The sequence below is a fragment of the Ceratotherium simum genome, chromosome 3 (assembly GCF_057802395.1).
Source record: "Ceratotherium simum simum isolate JZ-2026a chromosome 3, ASM5780239v1, whole genome shotgun sequence".
In the NCBI taxonomy this organism is placed as follows: Eukaryota; Metazoa; Chordata; class Mammalia; order Perissodactyla; family Rhinocerotidae; genus Ceratotherium; species Ceratotherium simum.
The window spans coordinates 386,524-400,279 of NC_141902.1; the positions used below are offsets into that span (position 1 = coordinate 386,524).

Here is a 13,756-nt window from a genome sequence, read left to right on the forward strand (position 1 = left end):
GTTTCAGGCCCCCAGGGAGCAGTCAGGAGCCCCCACACCAGTGCTGGAGTGGGGGGCGGGGGGCTGTCTCCTGTGGGGTCAGGGAGTGGACCCAGGAACCCCCTGCCCCCTGCTCCCTCTCCAGGGCTCCTGTGAGAGAGTGGAGGAAACTGGGCAGACTCCACACAGAGATGCTGGAGGCATGGCTCCTCTAAGGGAAACCCTCTTCCCCTCTTGATTAAATGAGTAGAGTAGTTCCACATCCTCTCAGAGGGTGAGGCCGAAATGGAGAATGTCTGAAGAAGTTTGTTGCTGTTCTTGCTGTAATAGGAGAAAAGCTAACAAGCCATAGAGAATGAATAGCCAAATGGCCTTAGAAATGTATTTTTAAAATAATATCTTTGGAAACCAAATTCGGTGAACGGGCTCCGTGCCCAGGGCTCTGCGCTTGGTTGAAAGCTCTGCCGCCATCGTCCTGAACTTCTCAGTCACCCCTGAACAGGGGGCTCTGCGTCTGCGCGGGCTCTGCAGATTAGGGGGCCGTCCCGCCAGTGAAGTCTGTTGAGCTCAGCACCGTGCAGTCATGGCTTTCCCTCCTCAGCTCAGGCGGGCCAGTGCGTCCTGTCAGGTTTGTGAGTCCACTTCTATGCTGCGTTTTCCTCTCAATGCCTGGCAGGGTGTGAGCCCTGCATCCGTGTGGACTCACCGGTCTTGGCGGGAATGGGCCTGGGAAGGTCTGGTGCTGACAGGACTGAGCAAGAAGGCTGAGCGTTCGTATTTATAAATAAAAGCATCTCGGAACTCACTTCCCTTTGGCTGGGTCAGCAGGGCATTTGTATAGAATCTTCTCCTAACACAGAGAATAATAGGGGGGGTCAGGTTCTTGTCTTACGGGGGCCTCCAGTGAGGACATGACCACACAGTTCTTGACGGGAACACACCCTGGGGCTGTACGCAGGACCTTGGTCTGTACCCCACCCCAACCCCAGTGCTGTGCTTCCATCCTGCCTTCGAAGAGGTCCAGAGGGGGAGGAGGGACATCCCAGGACATCTGCGTAATTTGGGGGCTTGGCTCATGCTGACAGACTTAAGTTCCTCAGGTCTAAAAAGGGCTGGAACCGTTTGTTGGTCCTTTTTCTTGGCAAAGATTCTGTTACTCCAGCCAACACCATTGAGGTGAACCAAGGCCCTCCTTTTTCAGGCCATAATATGGGAACTAATAATAGGATACTCCACTTCAGGAACACGCTGTGGTGTTTCTTAGAAAGCGATGGTAGGAGTTGACCAGAAACAAGGGTGTCCCGTCGGGGATTCTGCCCAAGTATCCTGTTCACAGCAGGCTCAGAGAAAACTGGAAGGTTCGGGGAGGATTTCAGATGTAAACGGTCATCACTACTTGTGGAAGGATGGGTCTGTGGCAAGGTTAACCCTGAAAAATAAGTACTGCAAAAATCATTCCTGTTTGCTGTTACAAATCTTAAAAAAGCAAGATTTTCTCATTAATTAAAATTTGACCTATAAAGTACTGAATTTTAGTGGGAGATTGCTCAATTTAGAGGCAGAAATTTGGAGTCTGAGTCCTGCCGTGCCACTTCCTGGCTTTGAGCTCGGGCAGTTTTTCCAGAGTCTCTCGCTTACTCTCCTGACTTGTGAAAATGACAGCTAACGGGGACGGCAGCCCACCTCTGAATCATCCTGAGAATTGCATGAGATGATGGAGCGAAAGTGCTTTAAAATAAAGGATGCCGCATGTTGGATACGTGTATTCTCTGAACGCAGACCTGTCAGCGGGAGAAGGGCAGTGTCTGGGGTGGGCGGAGGAAGCCGCTCTGGGGTTTACACCGAAGCACAGACGGTGCACCTAGATTGGACGCTGATCTGTGAGGGCGCAGGTGGCCCCAGATGGTAGGGGTCAGTTTTCAGGCCTCTGTCTCCTTCCTTCTGCACATGCTCTTCACAGCCAGATTGTGCTTCTGTTTTTTTTCCTCTCTACCACGCAGGGGACTCAGACCCTGCCCCCGTGAATCCTTGCTACGACGGGAGCCACGCGTGTGACACGACAGCCCGGTGCCATCCGGGGATGGGTGTGGACTACACCTGCGTGTGTGCACCAGGGTACCAGGGGGATGGACGGAGCTGTGCAGGTGAGAGCCGTCCCCTGAGCTCCTTCACGGAGCTGCCAGCATCGTGTTTATAGACCAGTGTCTGTCATCTCTGCCATCTCCATTGATGGATTTAGCAGCTGTTTGTCTAAATACAGTTATTTAAAAACCATAGCATATTCTGGTTAGGTTTGAGAGGATGGTCTGGAGGTGGTATCTGGGGCTGCGATTGTGGGGAAAAAAGACATCCATTGCAATTCCTGGATATTTTGAGTTCTTAAGTTTTGTCATTTTAAGCCTGCATTAAGTATTTCTTACATTGACTAAAAAGTACATTTTCTGGTTATCTTTAGATTTCCAACATTGTGTTTCTTTCAGAAACACATTATATCCCAAAAAGCAGCAGTAGAAATTTCTTCACATTTTAAGTGAAAAATTGTTAGTGTTTTTCTTCTAAATGTTCAGTATTTTTTAAATGTTTAAAGAGTTCTCAGAGTATTTATTCAAAGTATATCTCCCTGTGGCTCATACATGAATGACTTGGAGCCTGTGTTTGTTGTTTATGGTGATGCTCTGTGCTTGCATCCGTGTCTCAGGCTGGGAAAGCCTGCGTTTGATGCTGGTTCCGTCCACCAACCGCTGGTCTGTCAAGCCTGGAGTTGGTGAGAAACGCTGAGTTTTCAGACCTTCCACTCGAAGGAGCCTTGACTCAGCAGCACTCCCCGTCTCCTTTCTTCTTAGACGTGGACGAGTGTGCAGCCGGCTTCCACCGCTGCGGCCCCAGCGCTGTGTGTGTCAACCTGCCGGGGAGCTACCGTTGCGAGTGCCGGCCTGGGTACGAGTCTGTGGGCGACGGGCGCACGTGCCGCGGTGAGTGCCGGCGCCGTCTCCTTGTGGCCCCGACGTGCGGAAGCTCGGTCTGGATTCGTCAGTGTGCCCACTGACCCTGGCGGGCAGAGCTCTGCTGGGCGGTTCTCTGGGAAGCAGACAGTGTACATTGAAAGCACCCAAGGCGACAGCTCAGTTCAGCTGTTTGTTTTGTGTGGGTGTTCTCCTCTCAGGGGGTATCCTCTCTTGTTACTGGAGGGTGTCCTCCTCTCTGGGATTCCCGAATCTCAGTATCTGGCCCAGTCCCGTAGCAAGACTGACCTCTGAGACATGCCAGCAGCTCTGGTTAGAGATCAGATCTTTCTCAAGTGAATGAAACGGATTTGTGATTCAAAGATGCGTGTCCCGCTTGGCCAGCTGTAGAGTTCCATCTGTGATCAACACACCCTCTCTGCGGTTCCAGAAACACACTCTGGGCCTGAAAACAGATCCAAAAGAACTAGAATTCCAAATTCATCCCCTTGGTAGAGCTGGACGATGATAGAGAAAATACACTTTTAACCCAGTGGGATGAGTCCAGCGATGGTGGAAACCGTGTGTGTGTGCACTGCAAGTGTGTGTGCATGCGTGAGTGTGCGTGCGTGTATTCATGCGAATGTGCGTCTGTGCACGTGCAGGTGTGTGCTTGTGGGTGCGCATGAGCGTGCGTGCGTGTGTACACATGCAGGTGAGTGTGCACATGCGGGTGCATTAAGTGTGCACCTGTGTGCATTTGTGGGTGTGTGTGCACGTGTGAGTGTGTGCGTGTGTGTGCACATGCGGGTGTGTGTGTGTGGAGCGGTCGTCCTGAGGCACAGACTTGAATCGAGGACTGTCTGTTTCGTGACCGATCCTCCTGCCTCTGTTTTAACCACCGTCCAGAGCGGCACTTCTCGAAGGTCACCGTGCAGACAGAACGCCCTAGGGATCTTGTTGAGAGTCAGGTTCTGACTCGGGGGCTCTGGGACGGCCCACAAGCCCCCCGATGTCCCGATGCAGCTGGTGCGGGCCACACTGTGGGGGCAGGGCTCAAGGCTCGCAGGCTTGAGCTGGGACATGCTCGCCTTCTCTCTTTGCAGTGGCCGCCCCGCCTCCCAACCCCTGCGAGGACGGCAGTCACTCCTGCGCCCCCGCCGGCCGGGCCCGGTGCATCCACCACGGGGGCAGCGTGTTCAGCTGCGTCTGCCTGCCCGGGTATGCGGGCGACGGGCACCAGTGCAGCGGTGAGTACGTGGTCCCTCAGCGACTTGGGAAGGTCGCCGTGGACGCTCGTGCCCACGGAGCCAGGACCCCTCCCTTCCTCTGACTGCACAGCCTGGGAATTGCCGAGAGAGAGGAACGGTGTCCTGAGTCAGGAAGGGTGAGGTGGTTCCCTGACTGGACGGCCAAGCATGTCCTCCTTGTGGAGACGGTCCTGGAGCGCGGGGGGCGGCCAGCATGTGACCCCCACGCCTTGAGCCAGTGTGGCCGGAGGGACTGGGGAAGGTCGTGTGTCTCCCCACCTTCTGTCTTTGGTTAATGGCCTAATTCACCTCTTCGTGGTGCCGACTTCTAGCAGCTGCCCTGGGTTGAAGGGGTCGTTTAAGTGACTGACCTCTAAGCATACGTACCATCCTGAGCTTGACGACTGATTGTCACGCCTGCTGTTCTAACCACAAACCAGAGCAGCACGTCTCTCTCTAATTCTCTCCCTCTCTCCTCTCTCGGGGCCGGGGAGACTCAAAAGATAGAAGAGGACATTGTCGCGTGCCTAATTACTCAAAACTTCTCTCCCAGAAGGCTCACTCCTTTAAGACTTCATACGGTATTTTACAGAATCGCTGAACCAGGATGCAGGGCTCACTGTTCAAGTTTAATTAGAAATAATGTGCGAGGTTGTTACTGAAAAACCAGGTGTGACTCCCTGGGTGTAAATGTTCATGACACTGGGATTAGTGGTATTTTAGTGTAGAGATTTTTCAGTAAATCTACATAATCCCTTAGAGATTTTCAAACGTGACGTGACTGAACACTCAATTGCATGCTGTCCGTCTGTCAGTAATACACATAAATTACTGTCACATGAGACGTGGGGGGAGAGAATGCTGGGAGAGGGTTTGGAGTGGAGAAGGGTCTGTTTGGGGAGCATAAGCCAAAGGGCAGGCTCGTCCTCTCCTGGACCCGCTGCCACAGCAGCTCCCGGTCTCCTGGGCCACACGCGAGTTTGCTGAGAACAGCCCTGTGACCCCGGGAACCTCGTGGCGGTCTGAGCAGCTGGGCCTCCTCCTCACCAGCTGTCTGGTCCCTGGCCGCCTCCTGCGGGCATCAGCAGGACAGGCTGGCAGCAGGCTGCAGCCTCGTGCTGTGGATGGAGCAGAGGTCGGGCACTGCAGGCTGGTCGGTGTTGTCGGGACCGTGCTCTTTTTTTTGAGTGTGTGTGAGGAATATTGGCCCTGAGCTAACACCTGTTCCCAGTCCTCCTCTTTTTACTGAGGAAGACTGGCCCTGGGCTAACATCCATGCCCATCTTCCTCTACTTTATATGGGATGCTGCCACAGCATAGCTTGATAAGCAGTGTGTACGTCCATGCCCAGGATCTGAACCCGCAAACTCCATGCTGCTGAAGTGGAGCGTGAGAACTTAACCACTCCACCACCGGGCTGCCTCGGGACCTTGCTCTTTAGTTAGTTAGTCTCCGCCTCTGCTGCGAGGTTCCCTGAAATCACCAAAGCCACGGCTCAGTTCAGCCTGGATTTTTCCCCTAAAGACGCTCCTGTCTCTCACTTAGAATGAGGAGGATCTGTGGTCACACGCGCTTGTCCTACCGGATCAGCTGGGGGGCCGCCTGTAACAGAGCTTGGCACCGAGGGGCGCCCCTACAGGTACAGGGCAGGAGCGGCCCACGAGCTCCTAGAGGTTCTAAGCCCCACGGGGGTAGTGCTTCTTCCACCCAGAAGAACCCACCGTTCAGTTTGATTTAACACGCTGCTGGGCTCTAGGAGGTGAGAACATGTATCGAAGTCTGTCGGTAGGTTTCTTGTTAAACATCGGGCTGCCCAGGCTGGCAGGCACATGCTTCTGCTCATCTAATCCGTTCGGTCTCTGCTCAGAGCAGCGCAGGAGCGGCGAGGGCGAATGGAGAGCATGGGGACTGCGGTTGGATGCTGCCTGAGCTCATCCTGTCTGGAACTGTTCTCTCTCCCGCCTTTAACTGCTCTGTCCTGTGAGACTGGTACCTCCTGGGTCACGCTGGGACCCTGAGAGTGGCTGCTTTTCCACGTTGGGAATTCACAGTATTGAATTCCTGGTTATTCTGCCCTCTGGGGTTTCTTCCATTTTTAATTGTCCCTGTCTTATCTCTGGTTCTCACTTTTGGGCTTCTCTCTGGACCCACAAACTTAAAAAGATGCCAGACTCATCAGTTCCTTCCCCAGTGTGTTAGTTCTCGATTGCTGCATAACAGATTACCCCCAAATAAAGCAGCTGAAAACACATTTATTATCTATAGTTCAGGGGGCCGGGGGATGGCTTGGCTCGTCCTCTCTTTGGGGTCCTCGAGGGGAGTGGCAGACGTGGGGTCTCATCTGATGGCCCCACTGGGGTCGGGCAGGACTCAGTCCTCCAGGTCGAGAGCCCCAGGTCCTGGCTGGCTGTTGCCTGCAGGTGACCTTCTCTTCTTGCCTCATGGACCCTCCAGCCAAGTAGCTTACTTCATCAACAACGGGGCAGAAAGTCTGCCACAAGACGGAGTTATGGTCACAAAGATGCCATCCCCTCAATGCTGCCTCAGTGTGTTGGTTAGAAGTTACTTAGGGAAGGAGGTCACACGGAGGGCAAATACCAGAAGGCAGGGATCTCTGGGGCATCTCAGAGGCTGCCTTCCAAGCTCAGGCTGTGGGGTGGTAGAGAAAAGACGGTCGTTTTCCTAAAGACCTAAGCCGTGCGTAAATCAGGCTGGGTCATCACGAAGGTGACCGCAGGGTAGGTAGAGAAGTGTGTGTGTGTGTGCATATTTAAAGGCACGCCACAGTGTGCACGTGTCCCAGTGATCATAGAGATAAGTAGAGAAAAGAGAGAAGTAGAGAAGAGTAGAGGTGAAGGCCCTATTTTGTGGAAAGTGCATTCTTGAAGAAGACACACACACACACACACACGTATTTATTTACTCCATGAAACTAGCAGTAAAAGGGTGTGTGGGTTTTTCTCCAGCCAGTTTGTTAACAAGCAGCTTCCCTGGAGAGGCCGCCCTTAGCCTGAGTTCTCGCTCTCCACTGAGTCGCTAGCAGGAATGACTTGATCCAGGGAGAGCTGAGTCTTTTCCAGCTTCCCTCAATCTGGATCGATTTCCACTCTACTGGTGTGAGCGGGATATTTCTCAGGCACGTCTGTCCCTGTAGATCCTGGCGACTGTGCCCACCGTCTCCAGTTGGACGCTCCAGGACGGGGCACGTGTGAGCTGAGGAAGGGCTTACAGACAGCCCAGTCCTCAGCGAGGTCATTGCTCAGGAGGGACGTGGGGGAGGCACTGAGATGATTCTCTCTCGGTCTCCTGTTCTCAGATGTGGTGTCGGGTGCCGCACGGAGAAGCCAGTGCAGCGGCGGGAGGACAGAACTGGCTTGAGAGAAGTTTATTAACCTCCCGAGAGGTGGTCTCCACTTGCCACTCAGGACCACACAGGGGCTCAGCCGGTGGGCGCTCGGCCGAATAGCTGGGAGCCCAACGTGTGGGCCGAAGTCTCTGCTGGGGTCCAGCGCGGGGTTGGGGTTAACTGGGCCAGGATGCTTCCCGGGTGGTGGGAAAGAAACCCATGCTGCGGGGGGAGGGAGGGGGCCAGAGTCCAGCGGTCAGTTTGTTTTGAAAGGATTTCAGCTGGTTTGGGTGTGGGCTCAGAATTAAGGCAGTGAGAAGAACATCGAAGCACCCACACATGAACTCAAAATGGGGGATTGCAACCCATTTTCAACAGGTTTTTTACCAGCTTCATAGAGGATAGAATAGAGAATTATGCTGAGACTGAGCCGTCTTTCATTCCTGGAAGGTAGAGGGCTCGTGCCTGAACGTTGTCGCCTGGACCTCAGTCCTAGAAGCCCCAACAGACCCTCCACAGTGATTGTTAACATAAAGGGCAGCACCCACCCGCCCCCATGGTACAGGGTCGGCTCTTCCCTTGTCCAGGGGCCGAGAGCCTGTCCGCACCTCTTCTCCTGACCCTGATGTCCTGGGAAGCAGAGAAGAATCCTTTGCACAAGCACCTCACTCCCTGGCACTGAGGGTGCACGTCCTGGGTGCTGACTTGACGCCAGTCTTTTCTCTGGGCACGGGACCCACAGGGCATCAGGACTGCGCTGAGGGGCCTCGCGGCTTTCCAGGGACCGGGCTGTCTCATCTGATGCTCCCAGTCTCTCCAGGACTTTGTCTCTAGTTGTCTTCCTGACAGATCCCGTGCCTCCACGATGGCAGTGTCCACTGGGAGGAGGCTGCCCTCCCGGGTCTGGTCAGAGCTCTGAGGCCCTCAGCTTTAAGACCTTCAGTGACTTAGCTCAGGGGAGTCCCCTCTCTGTTCAAAAATAACCCCAAGAACATGACCCCTGGTTCTGGAAATGGGCCTGAGTCTCAGGAATTCCTGCTTCCGTCATTGCTGGTGCCAGTGGCCCTGAGGAGTAATCTAGCACGTGTTATAATAGCTTTAATTTCCTGAGTTTGGCTGGATGTTGATTTTTACAGCTTCTTCCAGGCCCAGGAACTGGACGGTTGCCCGCTCTGCCCACCTGGCATTTGAGTGGTGCTTGAAGACACAGATGGCCAACCTCAAGGGTCGTTCAGGGTGACAGTATAGAACCTGAATGGAGTAGTTTGGAGATCAGGGGGGTATTTTTGTTTTGCTGAGGAAGATTGGCCCTGAGCTAACATCGTGCCCATCTTCCTCTACTTTATATGGGACGCCACCACAGCACAGCCTGAGAAGCAGTGCATCAGTCCATGCACGGGATCTGAACCCGAGAACCCCGGGCCGCCAACATGGAGCGCCTGAACTTAAACCGGGCCTGCCCCTCTTATTCCTTTCTATTTCTTCTGAAAGTGGAAAGTAAAGAAAATTTCTGATTAATGGGGCGTTCTAGATGGAGGACGCTAATTAGGCAGGAATGTGCTTCTAACTCAGAACATGTGGAGCCTCGTTGGGCTTCCTCGTGTCTGCAGTCAGTGCTCTGGGGCAACGGTGTCAACACGAAGGAAAAAGCTAGTGTCACGTGTATTCATTGTGGTGTCATGGAAGGGAAACAAATGATTTACAGCCTAGAGGTCAGTTCAGAGGTCCTCACTTCCCAAATGCACTGTAGATGGAAGAGGCTCTAGAAATACAGGAGGGACACTTCCTAAGTGACAGTGTTTGTTGTCTGCACTGGACGTTCTTGGTCCAACGGGGTGACTCGTGTCCTGGGCCTCATTCTGTCAGGCTTCCCTATGGGCGTCAGTGTGTTTCTGCTCAGGCCCAAGGGTCTTCTGGTCCTTGATCTGCGTGCACGAGGGCCGTGGGGCCGCACAGACTGCGTGAGGCCATCTCACCCTCTGTCCCTGCCCCTACTCTGCAGACGTGGACGAATGCTCGGAAAGCAGATGCCACCCCCAGGCGGCCTGCCACAACACCGCAGGCTCCTTCTCCTGCCGCTGCCGAGCTGGCTATCTTGGGGACGGATTCCAGTGCACACCCGGTAAGGTCGGGGGCCAGAGCGGGCGGAGGACGCCCGCTCCTTAGGTGCTGTTTCCTGGCGGCACATCGGCCCGCTCCCACTCCATTGGGTCTGGGCCTTAGTGGGATTCTCCTCAGTGGCCTCCAGCTTCGGGGTCGGGGGTAGCTCACTGGTTGTTGGCGTTCAGGGAGGCCGGAGTACGACCAGCCATTGTCCTCCTCACCGTAGTTCTGGGTCACTGCCCAGGGCTCTGCTTTCCTGGTGAGCCGACTCGACGGGCCGTGAGCTCCGTGAGTGGGAGGGACGCCCACATGGCGGCCGAGGACAGTCCAGTGATGGCCGCTGACCTGGAGCTTCTCACACGTGAATTCTGGCCTCAGGGAACGAGCAGTTTCACTTGTTCTCTCGGAGACTCTGGGATGTGAGGACAGAAGCCCTGGTGGCTCTTGATTTTACCCTGAGGGCTGAGTCAGCCAGGGACTGAGGGTGAACTGCGAGAATCGGAGAAATCAGGCAATGGTGGCAGAGCTAAAACAAGAACCAGGGCTCCAAGTCCCAGCGCCTGCTGTTTCCCCATGCTGTGCTGTCCTCCAGTATAGAAAGGCCTCAGACAGGAGACTCTGAGGCTGGTGGAGGGTGTAATGCCATCCATCCCTCCTCTGTGTCTTCTCTGCCCTGGTCCCGGAAGACCCCACCTCAGGACTGAAGCCCTGTGAACTTCAGCAGCGTGACGCCCAGGCACAGCTCGCCCACCCGGGCCAGCTCCACGTCCCCCAGTGCGACGAGCACGGCCACTTCCTGCCCCTGCAGTGTCACGGCAGCACTGGCTTCTGCTGGTGTGTGGACCCTGAGGGCCACGAGGTCCCCGGCACCCAGACCCCGCCCGGCTCCACCCCGCCTCACTGCGGACCACTAGGTGAGCCAACCAGGAGAGAACCTCATACCAGCTCAGGCCTACAGCTTGAGAAGCAGGATGATGGTGCTGAGGGTGGGGGGAGAGGGTAACCCTGCCTGGACCATGCAGACTCGGGCCAATCGCCACCCTTCCAGAGCCTCCTTCCTCTGGGAACGCTTGGCTGATGAGTGCACACCCACACCCACGTTCACATTACAGGCGCACACACGACTCGTGACCACTGCCGCCCAGAGGACTCCAGCCTCTTAGACCCTTGTCCAGTACAAGACTGGCAGTTGAGGCTGAGTGTGTGGGTCGGCTGAGGCCTCCACAGGGTCTGTGACAGCAGCAGAGGGAGAGGTGGGGGCTGCAGGATCTTGCCAGACCAGCCTTTTGTCTGAAAGGAAAACTGCCTCCCGGGTAACTTTATGTCCCTCAGCTCTGCCTCCTGAACTGCAGGTGGCAGTCTGAAGGCTGTTCTGATATCGATAGGAAAGATAAGAATGACACTTGTGGTGATCCAGCTGGTTTGCTCCAAGCTGCTAACCCCAGCCCTCCAGGCAGGCCCAGCTGTCGATGGATCACTGTTGCCCGGGCACCTTCAGAAGAGGGGCAGGAACCTGTTTTCTTAGCCCGGGGATCTGAGATGCTGACGACAGACACGTCTGCATCCTCTGAGCACCCCTGTCCAGGGGCACGTGATCCAGTGTTCTCACTCCATGTCAACCCCAGGCCACCAAGGCAGCTTTCTGCTCCTTGCCTGAGCTGTTCAGAGATGGGAAGAACTTTTTTTTTAAATACAGAAGAGCCTTATTATGAAGCATGTAGGATTGGTTTGATAGCGTTTTAGCCAAAATAATTCCTAGATCCATAAGCTTGCTATTCAAAGATCCATTTTTACTGTTGAAAAGGGCTCTATAAATCCTAGTCTTGGCTTTCAATGCATGAGTGTAACAGCTGGAGAATTCCACAGTTCTGACCCTTTCAATAATCTGAATCGTCATGGCCAGGAGTTAGTGGTTCTCAGACTCAGGCGAGGAACCCTGGAAATGCGCGATCCAGATGCACAGCCTGGTTCCCCGTGGCGCTCCTGGTTCCTCCTTGCCCATTTTTAGGAGGCTTTGCGCATCCAAAATAGAATACAGAGAAATCCTGCTTCACACATGCCTGCTCTTTAAAAGATCTTGGTTCTAACACTTGCTGGGATTTGAAGGGATCAGACGGTTGGGAGGTGCCTTAGGGAATGGCTGAGAATTCTGTTAAATTTGTTAGGACAGCATGTGTTGAGGACAATGATTCGAAAAGGAGCCAAAAGAAAGAGAAGGTGACTAAAAGAGGGACCTGTTCTGTGCAGACTCGGCTGTGGCCCAGGCCTCTCTGGCTGGTTTGGCGTGGCCGCTGGGTCTGACTAGTTTCATCTGCATGTGAGGTCAGCTTGAAGGGGAGAGAACACTGTGCCCGAGATTTCAAAATATTTAAACCCTGCCAACCAGAAATGAAGAGAAATAAACCGTGGCTGCGCTGAGAAGTAGCTTCAAATAGTAAGGCACGCAGGTGCTGCGTGCAGGCACTGCGAGGCACCCTTCCAGCTGACTGTGCCGCGAGGGGTGGTCCTGGGACTGAGAACAGACTCGCTGGGTTTGGAACACAGCCTGGGGTGGTGCTGGGCCCTTCTCCGGGAGCCCCCGCTGTGAGGTGGCAAGTGTTTGAGGAAGTGCGTCCCCTCTCCAGGTCCTCTCAGACCCATCTAGGGAGGAAGTCAGCCTGTCCTCTGTGAGGTGTTTTTTTTTTCTTTTTTTTTTGGTGAGGAAGATCAGCCCTGAGCTAACATCCATGCCAATCCTCCTTTTTGCTGAGGAAGACTGGCCCTGGGCTAACATCCGTGCTGCTGATCTTCCTCCACTTTATGTGAGACGCCGCCACAGCATGGCCTGACAAGCAGTGCGTCGGTGCACGCCCGGGATCTGAACCCGGGCCACTAGCAGCAGAGCACATGCACTTAACCGCTACACCACCGGGCCAGCCCCTCCGTGAGGTCTTCACAAGAGCTTTGCTTCTGGGGCTTACAAGCTGTAGAGACAGTGGATCCGGTGGGTCTTGTGGCTGAGCTGGTTGGGTTGGAGCTCTAAGCATCTTATTCACCATCTCCCTGCTTTCCCAGAGGGACTGTAGGAACTGGATCGTTTCCAACTGTGTTATTTCCAACATTGTTCATTGAAGCCACGGGAGGTTTTGACCAAAGGGGTGATGTGAAGTGACTGTGTTGTAAAGGGACTCCTTCTGGCTGAGTTTACACTGGGGTGGGAAAGGGGCGAGGCAGGGAGACCAGTAAGAAGGCTGTGGTGTAATCCTGGCATGAGATGATGGGGCTCTGGCCAGCGTGGTGGTGGACATGGTGAGAAGGGCAGATACTCAGAGTGTATCCTGAAGGTACAGCTGGCCTTTCCTGACATCAGATGTGGAGAGCAAGAGAAAGAAAGGAGTCGAGGATGACTGGGCCTGAGCGATGGAAGATGGAGGTGCTACCTCCTGATGTGGACGGTCTGGGGAGGGCACCTTTGGGGGAGCAGGGGCCCAGGTTGTTAGTTGTCCGGAGATTTCTGTCATCCATCCATTGGTGGTACTGAGTGGGCCTTCGGCTGTGTGAGTCTACAGACCACGGGCTGTGAGTTGAGGGATTAAAAAGGAGAAGCGCCTTCTAGGTCAGTTCCTTTAGGTAATCCTGTCGTGGGCAGGTTAGGGTTATTCCAACAGCCTGAGGCAGTCCTCTCAGACAGAACTGCGTGTCTGGGCCGAGCCTCGACAGCCTGGGGAAGCAGCCTGGGAGAAACCGCTCTGCAGGGGAAGCTGACAGAGTGTAGGCCTGGCGGCGAGCGGGGAGGGAGGGTGCGGGAGGAGCTGGAGACAGGAGGGGACAGAGCCGGAGCCTAGAAGAGGCTCAGCTTTGAGATCATCCCAGGAGAGGAGGCCCGAGGACTTCCAGGAGCCGGAGCGTCAACAGCCAGTGTAGTGGCATCTGCTGCCACCTCAGCTGTGCTCACACATACCAGTTACGGCAGGTTTTGCTCAGGAGTTTCCGAGGGTGGACACCGAGGGCCACAGAGTAGGGCATGCCCTACTACCTTCTAAGACACTCACTGGCCACTCGCAGGAGAGCAGGTCCTGCAGCTTGAAGCAAGTGGGAAGGAATGAGCATTGGCTGTATCACATAGGCCACTGAGTCCCCAAGGAGCATCCCCACAG

At 54.7% G+C, this 13,756-nt stretch overlaps 1 protein-coding gene across 2 annotated transcripts in view; it reads left to right on the forward strand.

Annotated features, from left to right (window-relative positions):
• Nucleotides 1-13,756, forward strand: part of NID2 (nidogen 2) — a 50,638-nt gene that overhangs the window by 28,403 nt on the left and 8,479 nt on the right. The window contains exons 9-13 of one of the 2 annotated variants that reach the window (XM_087421532.1): nucleotides 1,980-2,123; nucleotides 2,823-2,951; nucleotides 4,028-4,171; nucleotides 9,520-9,639; nucleotides 10,307-10,534. In XM_087421532.1, the coding sequence (XP_087277658.1) occupies nucleotides 1,980-2,123; nucleotides 2,823-2,951; nucleotides 4,028-4,171; nucleotides 9,520-9,639; nucleotides 10,307-10,534 (765 nt within the window). The remainder of the gene's footprint in view (nucleotides 1-1,979; nucleotides 2,124-2,822; nucleotides 2,952-4,027; nucleotides 4,172-9,519; nucleotides 9,640-10,306; nucleotides 10,535-13,756) is intronic. The other variant, XM_087421535.1, reaches the window with a different exon arrangement.